The sequence below is a fragment of the Oncorhynchus tshawytscha genome, unplaced genomic scaffold, assembly GCF_018296145.1.
Source record: "Oncorhynchus tshawytscha isolate Ot180627B unplaced genomic scaffold, Otsh_v2.0 Un_contig_4972_pilon_pilon, whole genome shotgun sequence".
In the NCBI taxonomy this organism is placed as follows: Eukaryota; Metazoa; Chordata; class Actinopteri; order Salmoniformes; family Salmonidae; genus Oncorhynchus; species Oncorhynchus tshawytscha.
This window is the reverse complement of record NW_024609780.1, coordinates 240,970-260,464: the sequence shown is the minus strand read 5'-3', so window position 1 is coordinate 260,464 and position 19,495 is coordinate 240,970. Positions and strand designations below refer to the sequence as shown.

Below are 19,495 nucleotides of genomic sequence, written 5' to 3'. Positions count from 1 at the left end.
TCCTCTTCCCCTCTCGCCTCCTCTTCCCCTCTCGCCTCCTCGTCCCCTCTCGCCTCCTCGTCCCCTCTCGCCTCCTCGTCCCCTCTCGCCTCCTCGTCCCCTCCCTCTCTCGTCTCCTCTTCCCCTCTCGCCTCCTCTTCCCCTCCTCCTCTTCCTCTTCTTCCTCTCCCCTCTGTCCCCTCTCCCCTCTCCTCTTCCCCTCTCGCCTCCTCTTCCCCTCTCGCCTCCTCTTCCCCTCTCGCCTCCTCTTCCCCTCTCGCCTCCTCTTCCCCTCTCGCCTCCTCTTCCCCTCTCGCCTCCTCTTCCCCTCTCGCCTCCTCTTCCCCTCTTCCTCTTCCCCTCTCGCCTCCTCTTCCCCTCTCGCCTCCTCTTCCCCTCTCGCCTCCTCTTCCCCTCTCGCCCCTCCTCGTCCCCTTCCCCTTGCCTCCTCTTCCCCTCCTCCTTCCTCTTCCCCTCTCGCCTCCTCGTCCCCTCTTCTGCCTCTCGCCTCCATCTTCCCCTCTCTCCTCCTTCCCCTCTCCTCCTCCTCTTACTTCTCCTCTTCCTCCTCCTTCCCCTCTCCTCTTCCCCTCTCTCCTACTCCTCTTCCCCTCTCTCCTCTGCCTCCTCCTTCCCCTCTCTCCTCTTCCTCCTCCTTCTCCTCTCTCCTACTCCTCTTCCCCTCTCTCCTCTTCCTCCTCCCTCCTCCTCCTTCCCCTCTCTCCTCTTCCTCCTCTCTCCTACTCCTTCATTTCCCCTCTTTAATACCTGTAGTCCAATATGTCTTTGATATGAGTGACCAATTGAAATGGAAATGTAAAATGTTCTGTGACAGACCTCTTATGTACCATCAAAGGATAAGCATCTTATCTACCTTCTTCAACATATCAATACCCTTTTAAGGCATAAATCAGATGTGGTTTACCCTTTTAAATCATGTCCGATTTGATTAATCCTAGGCCACTCACATTATTCAGAAATGGATTTAATCAACTGCTAAATGAAAATGGGATCAGATTTGTCAATCTGGGTGAAATGTAAAGTATAATGTAAGAGGACTTGGCTTACAGCTGAAGTGTGTGAATGTGTCTTATCTTATCCTCTGTGTCTCTCCCTTCATCAGGAGGACAGTCCACTGCACTGGAATTTCATTCCTCTGGACATTAAACTGGACAGCTGGGAGGACCTGCCTGAAGCCTTCAGACGCAGAGAGAACAGGACACAGGTCGGTTTGTTTGACCCGCAAGTAGACATCACTGTAGTCTAGTCACAGGAGGTCACCTAGAGGTAGACAACACTGTAGTCTAGTCACAGGAGGTCACCTAGAGGTAGACATCACTGTAGTCTAGTCACAGGAGGTCACCTAGAGGTAGACATCACTGTAGTCTAGTCACAGGAGGTCACCTAGAGGTAGACATCACTGTAGTCTAGTCACAGGAGGTCACCTAGAGGTAGACATCACTGTAGTCTAGTCACAGGAGGTCACCTAGAGGTAGACATCACTGTAGTCTAGTCACAGGAGGTCACCTAGAGGTAGACATCACTGTAGTCTAGTCACAGGAGGTCACCTAGAGGTAGACATCACTGTAGTCTAGTCACAGGAGGTCACCTAGAGGTAGACATCACTGTAGTCTAGTCACAGGAGGTCACCTAGAGGTAGACGTCACTGTAGTCACTACAGGGAAGCTGTCACCTAGAGGTAGACGTCACTGTAGTCACTACAGGGAAGCTGTCACCTAGAGGTAGACGTCACTGTAGTCACTACAGGGAAGCTGTCACCTAGAGGTAGACGTCACTGTAGTCACTACAGGAGAAGCTGTCACCTAGAGGTAGACGTCACTGTAGTCTGGAAGCTGTCACCTAGAGGTAGACGTCACTGTAGTCACTACAGGGAAGCTGTCACCTAGAGGTAGACGTCACTGTAGTCACAGGAAGCTGTCACCTAGGGTAAGCTGTCACCTAGGTAGACGTCACTGTAGTCACTACAGGGAAGCTGTCACCTAGAGGTAGACGTCACTGTAGTCACTACAGGGAAGCTGTCACCTAGAGGTAGACGTCACTGTAGTCACTACAGGGAAGCTGTCACCTAGAGGTAGACGTCACTGTAGTCACTACAGGGAAGCTGTCACCTAGAGGTAGACGTCACTGTAGTCACTACAGGGAAGCTGTCACCTAGAGGCACAGTCATTTAAAGGCACTGTTCAATGGTCATTTAATTTAATGTGGCTGCTGTTTGGCTGTAAAATGAATTACAGATTGTGTCTTTGTTTGACTGCTTCAAAGTGACTCTCTCTGTGTGGGTCAGGCACTGAGGTTTAAAGTGGTGTTGAAGTGACTCTCTCTGTGGGTCAGGCACTGAGGTTTAAAGTGGTGTTGTGACTCTCTCTGTGTGGGTCAGGCACTGAGGTTTAAAGCGGTGTTGTGACTCTCTGTGTGGGTCAGGTACTGAGGTTTAAAGTGGTGTTGTGACTCTCTGTGTGGGTCAGATATTGAGGTTTAAAGTGGTGTTGTGACTCTCTGTGTGGGTCAGGCCCTGAGGTTTAAAGTGGTGTTGTGACTCTCTCTGTGTGGTTCAGGCCCTGAGGTTTAAAGTGGTGTTGTGACTCTCTGTGTGGGTCAGATATTGAGGTTTAAAGTGGTGTTGTGACTCTCTGTGTGGGTCAGGCCCTGAGGTTTAAAGTGGTGTTGTGACTCTCTCTGTGTGGGTCAGATATTGAGGTTTAAAGTGGTGTTGTGACTCTCTGTGTGGGTCAGGCCCTGAGGTTTAAAGTGGTGTTGTGACTCTCTCTGTGTGGTTCAGGCCCTGAGGTTTAAAGTGGTGTTGTGACTCTCTCTGTGTGGGTCAGATATTGAGGTTTGTCCAGCAGTGGAGCACTCTGACAGCCATGAAGCAGAGACTGATCCGCCGCAGTGGTCTCCTGTTCTGCAGCCCAGTCCTGGTCCTGGACCAACTGACCAGCACCCAGCGCAAACACAGCAGCACCAAGAGGTAGGTGGGGGGGTTGAAACCTGTCCTATGTGTCCATCCTGCTGTGTCGGTGCCCAGGCGGCATCAGTTAATCACAGATTCATCCTGGTTCATGTGGGGGTGGGTGTCTCAAGAGCCAATCACAGTGGACGGAGGAGGAAAGCATTTGACAGAATGTGGGATTTATTCGCTAATCAAGGTTTGCCCTATTGACTGCACATCAAGCTGATTTCCAGAGATGATATGTTGGTTAAAGACTTCAAGCTGAGAAAGTATGGTAGAAACTAAGTCCAACTGGGAACCCTGGTTCCTACAGAGGTAGAGATTCACACTGTAACTGAGCTAATACAATACAGGAGTAAGGAGATGGATGGGAAGGTGATTATCCTGTAGTAAGGAGATGGATGGGAAGGTGATTATTGTGTAGTAAGGAGATGGATGGGAAGGTGATTATTGTGTAGTGAGGAGATGGATGGGAATGTGATTATCTTGTAGTGAGGAGATGGATGGGAAGGTGATTATCCTGTAGTAAGGAGATGGATGGGAAGGTGATTATCCTGTAGTAAGGAGATGTATGGGAAGGTGATTATCCTGTAGTAAGGAGATGGATGGGAAGGTGATTATCCTGTAGTAAGGAGATGGATGGGAAGGTGATTATTGTGTAGTAAGGAGATGGATGGGAAGGTGATTATCCTGTAGTAAGGAGATGGATGGGAAGGTGATTATCCTGTAGTAAGGAGATGGATGGGAAGGTGATTATTGTGTAGTAAGGAGATGGATGGGAAGGTGATTATCCTGTAGTAAGGAGATGGATGGGAAGGTGATTATCCTGTAGTAAGGAGATGGATGGGAAGGTGATTATTGTGTAGTAAGGAGATGGATGGGAAGGTGATTATCCTGTAGTAAGGAGATGGATGGGAAGGTGATTATCCTGTAGTAGGAAGGTGATTATCTTGTAGTAAGGAGATGGATGGGAAGGTGATTATCTTGTAGTAAGGAGATGGATGGGAAGGTGATTAGTGTTTAGTAAAGAGATGGATGGGAAGGTGATTATCCTGTAGTAAGGAGATGGATGGGAAGGTGATTATCCTGTAGTAGGAAGGTGATTATCCTGTAGTAAGGAGATGGATGGGAAGGTGATTATCCTGTAGTAGGAAGGTGATTATCCTGTAGTAAGGAGATGGATGGGAAGGTAATTATCCTGAGGTTAGTTAGACTCTGCTGTAGTGCTGTGCTGAGTTGTCCTGAAGGATCAGGGCTGTCTTCACGAAGGGACTCAGAGTAGGAGTGCTGCTGATATAGGATCAGTTTAGCCTTTTAGACACACACACACACACCCCTCCGCCCAACACCTCTCAGTACTACTGTCAGCTGGACCTGGCTTTCATGTCCTTTCATCCAGCCTCTCTACACTGGGCTGTTTGAAGCCCAACAGCCCCCTCACCCCTTCTTTCTTTCATGCAAATCTGCCCCTTCCTCTCTTCTTCTTCCTCCTCCTCCTTTCTTCAAGATTCCTCCTCTTTGATGTGTCCCCTTCCTCTCCTCATCCAACTATCTGACCTTACTCTTCCTCCTCATTCTCATCTTTCCTCCCCCCAGGTAACTTTCTCCTCCCTCCCTGCCTGCCTCCCTCCATCCTAACCAAACTCCCACTCTCCTCCCCTATCCCTCCGTTCTGGTATCTAACCATACTCTTCCTCCCTCCATCCAGGTACCTAACCATACTCTTCCTCCCTCCATCCAGGTATCTAACCATACTCTTCCTCCCTCCATCCAGGTATCTAACCAAAGAAGATGTGTCCCAGGCCTCTCTCAGTAAGGCCCAGTGTGATGGAGGAACTGTCCGCATGGTCAACAAGGAGATCTTCTTCACCAAGAGGAGAACTGCCTCTATGTCACGACCCAACACCTCTGCCTCCGTCCCAGAGAAGTAGGTTTCCAGTCTCCTAGAGAGTCATAGCAACACTAGTTCACAGTGCCAAACTTTCCCCTCCACATTGAAATGATATTACATTGAAAGACCACGGTATGTCCTGTCTGTACAATTGTTGTTCAGTACCCAAGGAACTAAATGTGTCCTCACTTGACGTTTAGAAGGTTGAAGTAAGTCTGTCTTTTCGTGGGTTTCGCCAGTGAGGCTCAATGAACACTTGTCTATGTCCTGGCCTGTACAAGACCAGTGAGTGTTTACCACAGAGGAACCAGGCTATAATCCACTGTTTTAGAGGCTATGGGATCAGTGAGTGTTTACCACAGAGCGACCAGGCTATAATCCACTGTTTTAGAGGCAATTGACTGAAGGCTTGTTGGATACATGGAGCACATCGCTATGGCAACCACCACAGGGACTGGCTCTTTCTCTCTCACCCAGCGAGTCTTGCTGATTGGTTCGAGGATCATCGGGGGCGCTCCAGAGAGCCGTGTCCCATCTGTTCCCTAACGTGCGGACAGGCAAGTACCCTGGTGGAGCGCTGTAAGAAACACATCCACACTGTGGCAGTGGTCCAGGCTCACCTTCCTCTCCCTCTGCTTCTCCAGCCAGGAGGAGGACTCACACAGACAACAACCATATGTCCCAGCTCCCCAAAGCCATGCTTAGATGTTCCTATTGAATTAATGCCTTGTAACTGTATAGTAATACAGTAGCTTCCACACACTGGTTGAAGCAACGTTGTTTCAAATCTAAGTTTATTTGTCACGTGCGTCGACTACAACAGGTGTAGAGTAGACCGTAGAGTAGACCATAGAGTGAAATGCTTACATACAGGCTCTAACCAATAGTGCAAAAAAGGTATTAGGTGAACAATAGGTAAGATAAGAAATAAAACAACAGTAAAAAGACAGTGAAAATAACAGTAGCTAGGCTCTATACAGTAGCTAGGCTACATACAGTAGCTAGGCTCTATACAGTAGCTAGGCTTTATACAGTAGCTAGGCTCTATACAGTAGCTAGGCTCTATACAGTAGCTAGGCTCTATACAGTAGCTAGGCTACATACAGTAGCGAGGCTACATACAGTAGCTAGGCTCTATACAGTAGCTAGGCTCTATACAGTAGCTAGGCTCTATACAGTAGCTAGGCTCTATACAGTAGCTAGGCTACATACAGTAGCTAGGCTACATACAGTAGCTAGGCTCTATACAGTAGCGAGGCTCTATACAGTAGCTAGGCTCTATACAGTAGCGTGCCTCTATACAGTAGCTAGGCTATATACAGTAGCGAGGCTCTATACAGTAGCGAGGCTCTATACAGTAGCGAGGCTATATACAGGCACCAGTTAGTTAGTTAGGATGTCAGGACAGCGTTCACTCACCTCAGATTAGATGAAGATGTTTTCTTCAACCAGCAGGAAACACAGGACGTCCTCCAAACACCCGACAAGGCCAACATCCCAGTTATTTGCAAGAGGAAGAGACGCAGGTACAGAGGACACAAAGCGGGATGCCTCGTAAGGATCCGCAGAAGGCAACTGGGAAAGCTGCCGTTACCGTCAATATTACTCGCCAATGTGCAATCATTGGACAATAAACTAGACGAGGTACGATCACGGAAATCCTACCAACGGGACATCTGTATATCTGTGATATCTTATGTTTCACGGAATCGTGGCTGAATGATGACATGGATATTCAGCTAGCGGGATAGATGCTGCACCGGCAGGATAGAACAGCACACTCCGGTAAGACGAGGGGGGGGCGGTCTGTGCATATTTGTAAACAACAGCTGGTGCACGAAATCTAAGGAAGTCTAGATTTTGCTCGCCTGAAGTAGAGAATCTTGTGATAAAATGCAGACCACACTATTTGCCTAGAGATTTCAGCTATACTTTTCATGGCTGTTTATTTACCACCACAGACAGATGCTGGCACTAAGACCACACTCAGACAGCTGTATAAGGAAATAAGCAAACAGGAAACCACTCACCCAGAGGCGGCGCTCCTAGTGGCCGGAGACTTTAATGCAGGGAAACTTAAATCAGTTCTACATAATTTCTACCAGCATATTAAATATGCAATACCTTGCCAGCAGCATACCACCCTGCATACCACTGCTGGCTTGCTTCTGAAGCTAAGCAGGGTTGGTCCTGGATGGGAGAACAGATGGTGTTGGAGGGCCAGTAGGAGGCACACTTTCCTCTGGTCTAAAAAATATCCCAATGCCCCAGGGCAGTGATTGGGGACACTGCCCTGTGTAGGGTGCCATCTTTCGGATGGGACATTAAACAGGTGTCCTGACTCTCTGCGATCATTAAAGATCCCATGGCACTTATCGTAAGAGTAGGGGTGTTAACCCCGGTGTCCTGGCTAAATTCCCAATCTGGCCATCAAACCATCACGGTCACCTAATAATCCCCAGTTTACAATTGGCTCATTCATCCCCCTCCTCTCCCCTGTAACTATTCCCCAGGTTGTTGCTGCAAATGAGAATGTGTTCTCAGTCAACTTACCTGGTAAAATAACGGATAAATAAAACAATTCTAGATCACCTGTACTCCACACACAGAGACGCGTACAAAGCTCTCCCTCACCCTCGATTTGGTAAATCCGACCACAATTCTATTCTAGCAAAAATTACAGCAGGAAGCACCAGTGACTCGGTCTATAAAAAAGTGGTCAGGTGAAGCAGATGCTAAACTACAGGACTGTTTTGCTATCACAGACTGGAACATGTTCCAGTATTCTTCCAATGGCATTGAGGAGTACACCACATCAGTCACTGGCTTCATCAATAAGTATATTGAGGACGTCGTCCCCACAGTGACTGTACGTACTTACCCCAAACAGAAGCCATGGATTACAGGCAACATTCCCACTGAGCTAAAGGGTAGAGCTGCTGTTTTCAAGGTGCGGAACTCTAACCCGGAAGCTTATAAGAAATCCTGCTTTACCCTCCGATGAACCATCAAACAGGCAAAGCGTCAATACAGGGCTAAGATTGAATCGTACTACACCAGCTCCGACGCTCGTCAGATGTGGCAGGGCTTGCAAACTATTACGGACTACAAATGGAAACACAGCCGCGTCACAGTCACTTCTATGCTAGCTTCGAGGCAAGCAACACTGAGGCATGCATGAAAGCATCAGCTGTTCCAGACGACTGTGTGATCACGCTCTCCGTAGCTGACGTGAGTAAGACCTTTTAAACAGGTCATTATTCACAAGGCTGCGGGGCCAGACGGTTGACCAGGACATGTGCTCTGGGCATGTGCTGACCAACTGGCAGATTTCTTCACTGACATTTTCAACATGTCCCTGATTGAATCTGTAATATCAACATGTTTCAAGTAGACCACCATAGTCCCTGTGCCCAAGAACATTTGTTCTGCCTAAATGACTACAGACCCGTAGCACTCACGTCTGTAGCCATGAAGTGCTTTGAAAGACTAGTAATGGCTCACATCAACACCATTATCCCAGAAATGCTAGACCCACTCCAATTTGCATACCGCCCAAACAGATCCACAGATGATGCAATCTCTATTGCACTCCACACTGCCCTTTCCCACCTGGACAAAAATAACACCTACGTGAGAATGCTGTTCATTGACTACAGCTCAGCGTTCAACACCATAGTACCCTCAAAGCTCATCACTAAGCTAAGGATCCTGGGACTAAACACCTCCCTCTGCCACTGAATCCTGGACTTCCTGACGGGCCATCCCTAGGTGGTGAGGGTAGGTAGCAACACATCTGCCACGCTGATCCTCAACACTGGAGCCCCTCAGGGGTGCGTGCTCAGTCCCCTCCTGTACTCCCTGTTCACCCACGACTGCATGGCCAGGCACGACTCCAACACCATCATTAAGTTTGCAGTCAACACAACAGTGGTATGTCTGATTACCGACAACGACGAGACAGCCTATAGGGAGGAGGTCAGAGACCTGGCCGGGTGGTGCTAGAATAACCTATCCCTCAACGTAACCAAGACTAAGGAGATGATTGTGGACTACAGGAAAAGGAGGACCGATCACGCCCCCATTCTCATCGACAGGGCTTTAGTGGAGCAGGTTGAGAGCTTCAAGTTCCTTGGTGTCCACATCACCAACAAACTAGAATGGTCCAAACACACCAAGACAGTCGTGAAGAGGGCACGACAAATCCTAATCCCCCTCAGGAAACTAAAAAGATTTGGCATGGGTCCTGAGATCCTCGAAAGGTTCTACAGCTGCAACTTCGAGAGCATCCTGACTGGTTGCATCACTGCCTGGTACGGCAACTGCTTGGCGTCTGACCGCAAGGCAGACGGAATCGTCATGTCATTGAAATTACGTTGAACCAACGTGGAATAGAAGTTGAATTGATGTCTGTGCCCAGTGGATTAATACTATTTATTCACTTGTTGGGCAGATGACTGACAATCCTCCCTCACTCTCTGTGTCTCTGTCTCTTTCCATCTCTCCCCCCAGACCATCCGAGGTGCACCCAGATCCTCCTGTTGGTGCTCCTGAGGGCCCGTCAGAGGCTGAAGCTGGGTACCTGCAGGTGCTGGACAGTGAGGGTCGACCCTTGTGTCTGTCCTGCCACAAGGCCTGTGGGTCCACTGGAGGAGCCTGGGACACCTGCTTCTGTAGCCAGACGTAAGTAGCAGTATCATCAAAGTAAAGCCAAGTTCACCCATCAGTGGTGTTGTATACCCTGCTATTATTAGTGTTGCCTCGTAGGCCTACTGCGTTCCTTAATTAAAGCTCTACAAAGAAAACATCAAGTTATTCTGTTGTATTCTACTTCATCTATCCTATCATAGGTGTCAGGAGGAGTTCCAGCTGCGCTCCAGCCAGGCCTACATGCGTGCCCGGGTACTGCAGACGGAGCAGGGGGTGTGTCAGAGCTGCGGCCTGCAAGCCCACCAGCTGTACCTGAAGGTCCGCGACGCCCCGCCCACATACAGGAAGGAGATGCTAGAGAACACCGGGCTGGCCCAGCTGTCACTCAAACAGGTTGGTTGGTTTGGATGTCTTTAGCCCCCCAGGTCTGTGATACAGAGAGGGACCTAGGAGCATTCCATTACTCTGTATGGGGGGACCTAGGAGCATTCCATTACTCTGTATGGGGTCTGACCTACACTACCTGAGCTCTCTTAGCCAGGATACAGTCTTCTACATGACTTTATGAGCCCTTTACAGACATGAGCTTTTTAAAGGTGCACAAATCTACAGACCGAGAGAACAGTCATACTATTGATGTGGGTTGATTTTCAACTGGATTTATCAAAGAGCAGTATCATCTCTCTCTTCTCAAATTAGCATATCACATCACTGAAGTTGTACAGAAAACACTGAAATGGATAGGACCCATTTAGACATTTGAAGCCACTTCTGATATAAAGCAGCGTGTGTAGTGTTGAGAACAGACGGGTTTCACCTGTTCCAACTAATCCCCTGGATCTGGGGAGACCACTAAAGGCTTTAGTAGACATTATATTATACACTGGGAGAGGAGGGGGAGAACACAGAGAAGAGAGTGAAATGAGAGGGACTCAGTCCTCTCTACTACTGACTGACACTTATCTTCCCTGGAAACTGCTGCTTTGTGCTGGGGGAAGATAAACCATTAGATGTGTGGGTGGAGGGGGTGTGGGTGTGGATGACGGGTGTGTGTGGAGGGGGTGTACTGTACTGTGGACACACAAGTTCCTCTCTCAACCTGTGTGCGTGTGACTTCCTCTCTCTCGGCTCACAGTAAATAGATTGGCCAGTACTGTCAGATCCTCCATGGATTTCTCCCACAGCTCAACCTCACCTCAGCCAAGAGCCTGTTAGATTTGGCTCTGCCATTTCTACTGGAAAGACCTTCTGCCTTCTCGCTCACAGATCAATGGATGGATTTGGCCTAACACTAACAGGACCTCTGTACTGCACAGAAACCACAGAGAACAACTGCTGATTAATGCATTGTATTGGTGCGCTGTATAAGAGGTCTGAGGACTCTAGCTTTAGTAAAGGCTTTCTAAGGCGTTAGTAGACCAGTGGGGGAATGCAGAGTGAATGTTCTGTATGGACCGAGGAGGGGGTGGAGGTGGGTCGGTAGTCGTGGTGGAACGGAGCTTGTTCCTGAGTACAGCTTTGCTTTTCTTCCCCTCTGTGGGTATGTGACCCCCCCCCGGTTCTCTTGTGGCTAATGTTGGGAGAGCGCTACTCTATCTACCGCTTCTACCCAGGAATGGAGATTGATTTCTGGGCTGAATCGTCCCCAGGGTTCCCCTTCTCTGGCTCTTTCCACATAAAAAGGAGAAAAGAAAAGGTTTGGCTTCCAATTGAAATGCCTCCATTTTGGTTCTAGTGTTCCCCAGCTCCAGGCCATAGAACTAGAATTACAGGCGTTTGATTTCCTACCTGTTCCCAGAGTCCCCAGCTCGTTCTCTTACATTAGAGCCTTGTCATTCTCTCTGTCTGAAGACAGACAGGCGGAGGCAATGTGATGCTGACATGGGAAGGCTGACAAGATCCTATTATGAAAAACACATGGACAAAACTCACAAGGGATTTTACAAATATTTCTTACACCAAATTGTTTTTTTACCCATTTGAGCTATTAAAACTGTAAATTATATAATCATTATACTACCTCCTTTACTGAGAAATGTGTTTATTAAAATGGTCTGTGTTGTGTCCAGCTGAATGAGATGATCCGTGCCCCCGTGGAGGGTCAGTTCTGGCAGGTGGACCACATCCGACCCGTCTACAGTGGGGGAGGACAGTGTTCCCTGGACAACCTACAGACACTCTGCACCATCTGCCACAGAACCGTAAGAGTCCAGTACACACAGACACACCACCACACACAGACACACAGTGTTCCCTGGACAACCTACAGACACACACACACACACACACACCATCACACACAGACACACAGTGTTCCCTGGACAACCTACAGACACACAGACACACAGTGTTCCCTGGACAACCTACAGACACTCTGCACCGTCTGCCACAGAACCACAAGGGTCCTGGTCCCCGTTCCTCTGTGTCGACATAAACACTCAGTCCCACATGGTGCATCATTACACCCATATGCCCTCTCAAACCACCACCATGATATAATACCATGTTATAATACCATAGCATGTTGTAATATCATACCATGTTATAATACCATGTTATAAGATCATACCATGTTATAATACCATGTTATAATATCATACCATGTTATAATACCATGTTATAAGATCATACCATGTTATAATATAATACACCACCATGTTATAATACCATGTTATAATATCATACCATGTTATAATACCATGTTATAAGATCATACCATGTTATAATATAATGCATCACCATGTTATAATATCATACCATGTTATAATATCGTACCATGTTATAATAGCATGTTATAATATCATACCATGGTATAATACCATGTTATAATATAATACCATGTTATAATACACCACCATGTTATAATATAATACCATGTTATAATATAATACCATGTTATAATATAATACCATGTTATAATATAATACCATGTTATAATATAATACCATGTTATAAGATAATACCATGTTATAATATAATACCATGTTATAATATAATACCATGTTATAAGATAATACCATGTTATAATATAATACCATGTTATAATATAATACGATGTTATAGTATAATACGATGTTATAATACCATGTCATACTATAATACACCACCATGTAATAATACTATGTTATAATATCATACCATGTTATAATATAATACCATGATATAATATAATACCATGTTATAATATAATACCATGATATAATACAATACCATGTTATAATATAATACCATGTTATAATATAATACCATGTTATAATATAATACACCACCATGCTATAGTATATTACCATGTTATAGTATAATACCATGTTATAGTATAATACCATGTTATAGTATAAACCATGTTATAATGTAATGATATAATACCATGTTATAGTATAATATGTTATAGTATAAACCATGTTATAATGTAATATCATGTGATATTACCATGTTATAGTATAATACACCAACATGTTATAATACCATGTTATAATTTAATACCATGTTACAGTATAAAGTGGTCCATGTTATAGTATAATACAGTATTGATGACAGAATTATGCTGTTTGTTTTACAGAGGACAGAGTATTGATGACAGTAGGCTGGTTGTTTTGCAGAGGACAGAGTACTGATGACAGTAGGCTGGTTGTTTTACAGAGTACTGATGACAGTAGGCTGTTTGTTTTACAGAGGACAGAGTATTGATGACAGTAGACTGTTTGTTTTACAGAGGACAGAGTATTGATGACAGTAGGCTGTTTGTTTTGCAGAGGACAGAGTATTGATGACAGTAGGCTGTTTGTTTTACAGAGGACAGAGTATTGATGACAGTAGGCTGTTTGTTTTACAGAGGACAGAGTACTGATGACAGTAGGCTGTTTGTTTTACAGAGGACAGAGTATTGATGACAGTAGGCTGTTTGTTTTACAGAGGACAGAGTACTGATGACAGTAGGCTGTGTGTTTTACAGAGGACAGAGTATTGATGACAGTAGGCTGTTTGTTTTACAGAGTATTGATGACAGTAGACTGTGTGTTTTACAGAGGACAGAGTACTGATGACAGTAGGCTGTGTGTTTTACAGAGGACAGAGTATTGATGACAGTAGGCTGTGTGTTTTACAGAGGACAGAGTACTGATGACAGTAGGCTGTTTGTTTTACAGAGGACAGAGTACTGATGACAGTAGGCTGTGTGTTTTACAGAGGACAGAGTACTGATGACAGTAGGCTGTGTGTTTTACAGAGGACAGAGTACTGATGACAGTAGGCTGTGTGTTTTACAGAGGACAGAGTACTGATGACAGTAGGCTGTGTGTTTTACAGAGGACAGAGTACTGATGACAGTAGACTGTGTTTTACAGAGGACAGAGTACTGATGACAGTAGGCTGTTTGTTTTACAGAGGACAGAGTACTGATGACAGTAGACTGTGTTTTACAGAGGACAGAGTACTGATGACAGTAGACTGTGTGTTTTACAGAGGACAGAGTACTGATGACAGTAGACTGTGTGTTTTACAGAGGACAGAGTATTGATGACAGTAGGCTGTGTGTTTTACAGAGGACAGAGTACTGATGACAGTAGGCTGTGTGTTTTACAGAGGACAGAGTACTGATGACAGTAGGCTGTGTGTTTTACAGAGGACAGAGTATTGATGACAGTAGGCTGTGTGTTTTACAGAGGACAGAGTACTGATGACAGTAGGCTGTGTGTTTTACAGAGGACAGAGTACTGATGACAGTAGGCTGTGTGTTTTACAGAGGACAGAGTACTGATGACAGTAGGCTGTTTGTTTTACAGAGGACAGAGTATTGATGACAGTAGGCTGTGTGTTTTACAGAGGACAGAGTATTGATGACAGTAGGCTGTGTGTTTTACAGAGGACAGAGTATTGATGACAGTAGGCTGGTTGTTTTACAGAGGACAGAGTACTGATGACAGTAGACTGTGTGTTTTACAGAGGACAGAGTACTGATGACAGTAGGCTGTGTGTTTTACAGAGGACAGCTCAGCAAGCCAAGGACAGAAGCCAGATGAAGAAAGGACTGGCAGCCTCCAAGGTGGCTTCAGACATCACTCGCTTCTTCATAAAGAAATGAACATGTTTTCCTCAACCGAGGAAGGAGGGGAAGTTGGGAGGAGTACTGAGTGACATAGGAAGGATGTTTCTTCAGTGTGTTGTCATCTCTGTGAAGAAGGCCACACGTCACAGTTGGTTCTCAATGCTGCCACTGCTGTCCGTGTTCTGGATTCACCAGCAATCCAATGTAAAGGAACGTCGCCTCCTTCCTTTAGTGACACCATGTTCAAGTTGGATCATTGAGAGTGTTGATGTGAAGACTGTGCTTTCAGGGTTGTTTTTGTTGAGTTACCTGAATAGATTTTGACTAAACAATGCTGCCTGTATCACATGCAAATGTTCCAAATGAGCAGCTACGCTCCTTCCCATGTTGTCCCCGAACCGTCAGCAGTGAGCCTGGGTTGATTTATAACGGGCTTATCTAGCTCAGATACAGGCTGAACTGAACCAAGCTGGGCAGGCTGCTGCCTGTTTGAATTGCCAGCCTGCCTGCATGCCTGCCGAGCGCTCGCTGCTATTTTAGGTTGTGCAAACTTGGTAGAAAAACCCTGATATGTGTGATGCTCTAGTTTACATCTTGACAGGATATCACAAGTGTTTTCCTTCATGTCCTCTACATGTAGTCTAGATGATAGTGTCTTTATGTCCTCTACATGTAGTCTAGATGATAGTGTCTTTATGTCCTCTACATGTAGTCTAGATGATAGTGTCTTTATGTCCTCTACATGTAGTCTAGATGATAGTGTCTTTATGTCCTCTACATGTAGTCTAGATGATAGTGTCTTTATGTCCTCTACATGTAGTCTAGATGATAGTGTCTTTATGTCCTCTACATGTAGTCTAGATGATAGTGTCTTTATGTCCTCTACATGTAGTCTAGATGATAGTGTCTTTATGTCCTCTACATGTAGTCTAGATGATAGTGTCTTTATGTCCTCTACATGTAGTCTAGATGATAGTGTCTTTATGTCCTCTATATGTAGTCTAGATGATAGTGTCTTTATGTCCTCTACATGTAGTCTAGATGATAGTGTCTTTATGTCCTCTATATGTAGTCTAGATGATAGTGTCTTTATGTCCTCTACATGTAGTCTAGTTGATAGTGTCTTTATGTCCTCTACATGTAGTCTAGATGATAGTGTCTTTATGTCCTCTACATGTAGTCTAGATGATAGTGTCTTTATGTCCTCTACATGTAGTCTAGATGATAGGTTTTCTGTGATGTCTACTGTTTTAGCTGGAGTCTTGGATTTGTTAGACTGAGCATGAATGGATGAACAAACTCGACTGAAATGAAAATAAAACTCTATTATTCTCCTGTTGAGTGATCTGTTGTCTGTGTGGTTGTGGTGGTTGTTTCAAAGTCAAACGTCTTAGGAGTTTTTTATATATATATATATTAACCTTTTATTTAATTAGGCAAGTAAGTCGATAACAAATTCTTCTTTTACAATGACGGCCTACCCCTGCCAAACCCTCCCTAACCCGGACGACGCTGGGCCAAATTGTGCGCCGCCCTATGGGACTCCCGGTTGTGATACAGCGGGATCGAACCAGGGTCTGGAGTGTAGGAGGGCTTTCCCAGGCAAACCATTGTACCATTATTAGGAATGTACAGAACTGCATCTCACAGCATAAAATGTACTGTGCGAATGTGCATCGCTTAAAGTCCAACAGAAAGGTACTAATATCCACATTCTGACATGTCTATCCATCTTCCTGCCCCCCCTGTGTTCTTCTGAAAGGACTTAACTCAATAAAGAAGAAAGAGACAGGAAGGAAAGGTTACTATGGAAACAGTAGACCTGTGTGTTGGTGATCGGCATTGCGGAGGCAGAATATTGAATCATTTTCACAGCTCCTCTGTTTAGAGTTCAGGCTACAGATCAGCAGCTGGCTGCAATCAATCTCACCAGCCTTCTGTCTGTATCAGTCTGCCATCAGAGTATCTCACCAGCCTCCTGTCTGTATCAGTCTGCCATCAGAGTATCTCACCAGCCTCCTGTCTGTATCAGTCTGCCATCAGAGTATCTCTGCTCAACACTGTCTCAGGTGGTCCATCCAGCTCATTGGACAGTGGGAACATGAGTCGGCCATGTTGGTTCTGGGAGCAGCTGAGCTTGCAGATCTTGATCCCAACCCTCCTGATAGAATAAATCCACACCAGACCTGGTTGACTGGCTCAGACCAGACAAAGGAGAAAGGAGGATGATGTGCACAGAGAATGGAACCTCAGTATCCCTAATACAGCTCATGTCAACCAATCACATCAGATAAAGGTATCCCCAGCCCAGCTAAGACCACTTCTAGTCTGGAATGCTAACTTCCTGGTTCAGCATTGTTTCAACTGAGCTTCTCAGTTTGGATTCCATGCGAGACCACGAACAGCTTTATCGGGAGCCTTGTGCCTCGTCCTCAGTCCTCTACATCTGCTGCAGGGCTCCAGCCAGGTCTCCACTTAATATGGCTGTTGACCCTCTGTTGTCTGTCTGACTGAGCCGGTAGGCTCGCTTTGAGTACTGGACATCTCACAGGGAGGCAGCATCCTGACACGCCCTTTCTGCCCCTGTCCTGGCAGCTGGCAGCCAGCGCTCCACTGCCTGCTTTCTGTCCCTGTCCTGGCAGCTGGCAGCCAGCGCTCCACTGCCTGCTTTCTGTCGCTGTCCTGGCAGCTGGCAGCCAGCGCTCCACTGCCTGCTTTCTGTCCCTGTCCTGTCAGCTGGCAGCCAGCGCTCCACTGCCTGCTTTCTGTCCCTGTCCTGGCAGCTGGCAGCCAGCGCTACACTGCCTGCTTTCTGTCCCTGTCCTGTCAGCCAGCGCTCCACTGCCTGCTTTCTGTCCCTGTCCTGGCAGCTGGCAGCCAGCGCTACACTGCCTGCTTTCTGTCCCTGTCCTGGCAGCTGGCAGCCAGCGCTACACTGCCTGCTTTCTGTCCCTGTCCTGTCAGCCAGCGCTCCACTGCCTGCTTTCTGTCCCTGTCCTGGCAGCTGTCAGCCAGCGCTCCACTGCCTGCTTTCTGTCCCTGTCCTGTCAGCCAGCGCTACACTGCCTGCTTTCTGTCCCTGTCCTGGCAGCTGGCAGCCAGCGCTCCACTGCCTGCTTTCTTCGGTCCACACCTGTAGATGGATGCAACTTTACAAATGTTACTGCAGCTGGGCCTCTCTCTCCCTCCTCTCATACGGCTCCCTGCTTCTTTTATTACACTCAAGCCAGGAGGGAGGATTGGGGGGGAGAACTTTAATAACGCCAAGCCCAGACGGAGGGAGCCGTATGGAGCGTCCTGGCATCAGATGAAGACGTGCGGCTGCATCGCGGCGTTCTCTCTCTTCCCAGAGGGCCCGTTGATTAAAGAGCAGCCAGAGTCACGTGATGCTTCGTCTGTTTGTGTTGGGTAAACTCCAGACCCTCCCGCCAGGCCCTGGGAAAAACAATATCACTGTCAGTTGGTGTTAAGAAAGGAGAACAGTCCACAGTAACAGAGGTAGTAGTCTCTCTCCACTGTCCATCCTGTCTGTCTGATGGGTGGTTAGCTTTGCTATAACTGTCTGATAGCCTTTGCAAATTACATTTAGAGAAAATCAAATTAAACTTGTCACATGCGCCGAATACAACAAGTGTAGACTTTACCGTGAAATGCTGACTTACAAGCCCTTAACCAACTGCAGTTCAAGAAGAGTTAAGAAAATATTTACCAAGTAGGCTACAATAAAAAGTAATAATAACAAGGAACACAATAATAATAACAACAACGAGGCTATATACAGGGGGCACCTGTACCGAGTCAGTGTGGGTGGTATATACAGGGGGCACCTGTACCGAGTCAGTGTGGGTGGTATATACAGGGGGCACCTGTACCGAGTCAGTGTGGGTGGTATATACAGGGGTACCTGTACCGAGTCAGTGTGGGTGGTATATACAGGGGGTACCTGTACCGAGTCAGTGTGGGGGGGGGCACCTGTATATACAGGGGGCACCTGTACCGAGTCAGTGTGGGTGGTATATACAGGGGGCACCTGTACCGAGTCAGTGTGGGGGGTATATACAGGGGGCACCTGTACCGAGTCAGTGTGGGTGGTATATACAGGGGGTACCTGTACCGAGTCAGTGTGCAGGGGTATATACAGTGCCTTGCGAAAGTATTCGGCCCCCTTGAACTTTGCGACCTTTTGCCACATTTCAGGCTTCAAACATAAAGATATAAAACTGTATTTTTTTGTGAAGAATCAACAACAAGTGGGACACAATCATGAAGTGGAACGACATTTATTGGATATTTCAAACTTTTTTAACAAATCAAAAACTGAAAAATTGGGCGTGCAAAATTATTCAGCCCCTTTACTTTCAGTGCAGCAAACTCTCTCCAGAAGTTCAGTGAGGATCTCTGAATGATCCAATGTTGACCTAAATGACTAATGATGATAAATAAAATCCACCTGTGTGTAATCAAGTCTCCGTATAAATGCACCTGCACTGTGATAGTCTCAGAGGTCCGTTAAAAGCGCAGAGAGCATCATGAAGAACAAGGAACACACCAGGCAGGTCCGAGATACTGTTGTGAAGAAGTTTAAAGCCGGATTTGGATACAAAAAGATTTCCCAAGCTTTAAACATCCCAAGGAGCACTGTGCAAGCGATAATATTGAAATGGAAGGAGTATCAGACCACTGCAAATCTACCAAGACCTGGCCGTCCCTCTAAACTTTCAGCTCATACAAGGAGAAGACTGATCAGAGATGCAGCCAAGAGGCCCATGATCACTCTGGATGAACTGCAGAGATCTACAGCTGAGGTGGGAGACTCTGTCCATAGGACAACAATCAGTCGTATATTGCACAAATCTGGCCTTTATGGAAGAGTGGCAAGAAGAAAGCCATTTCTTAAAGATATCCATAAAAAGTGTCGTTTAAAGTTTGCCACAAGCCACCTGGGAGACACACCAAACAT

General features: G+C 46.4%; 1 protein-coding gene across 1 annotated transcript in view; it reads left to right on the top strand.

The window, feature by feature from the left end:
- Positions 1–15,876, top strand: part of zranb3 (zinc finger, RAN-binding domain containing 3) — a 74,425-nt gene extending 58,549 nt beyond the window's left edge. The window contains exons 16-22 of the mRNA XM_042317989.1: positions 1,103–1,204; positions 2,826–2,968; positions 4,725–4,877; positions 9,354–9,524; positions 9,692–9,884; positions 11,561–11,692; positions 14,473–15,876. Coding sequence (XP_042173923.1) covers positions 1,103–1,204; positions 2,826–2,968; positions 4,725–4,877; positions 9,354–9,524; positions 9,692–9,884; positions 11,561–11,692; positions 14,473–14,571 — 993 coding nt within the window. The 3' untranslated portion in view covers positions 14,572–15,876. The remainder of the gene's footprint in view (positions 1–1,102; positions 1,205–2,825; positions 2,969–4,724; positions 4,878–9,353; positions 9,525–9,691; positions 9,885–11,560; positions 11,693–14,472) is intronic.
- The last annotated feature ends 3,619 nt before the right edge of the window (positions 15,877–19,495 follow it).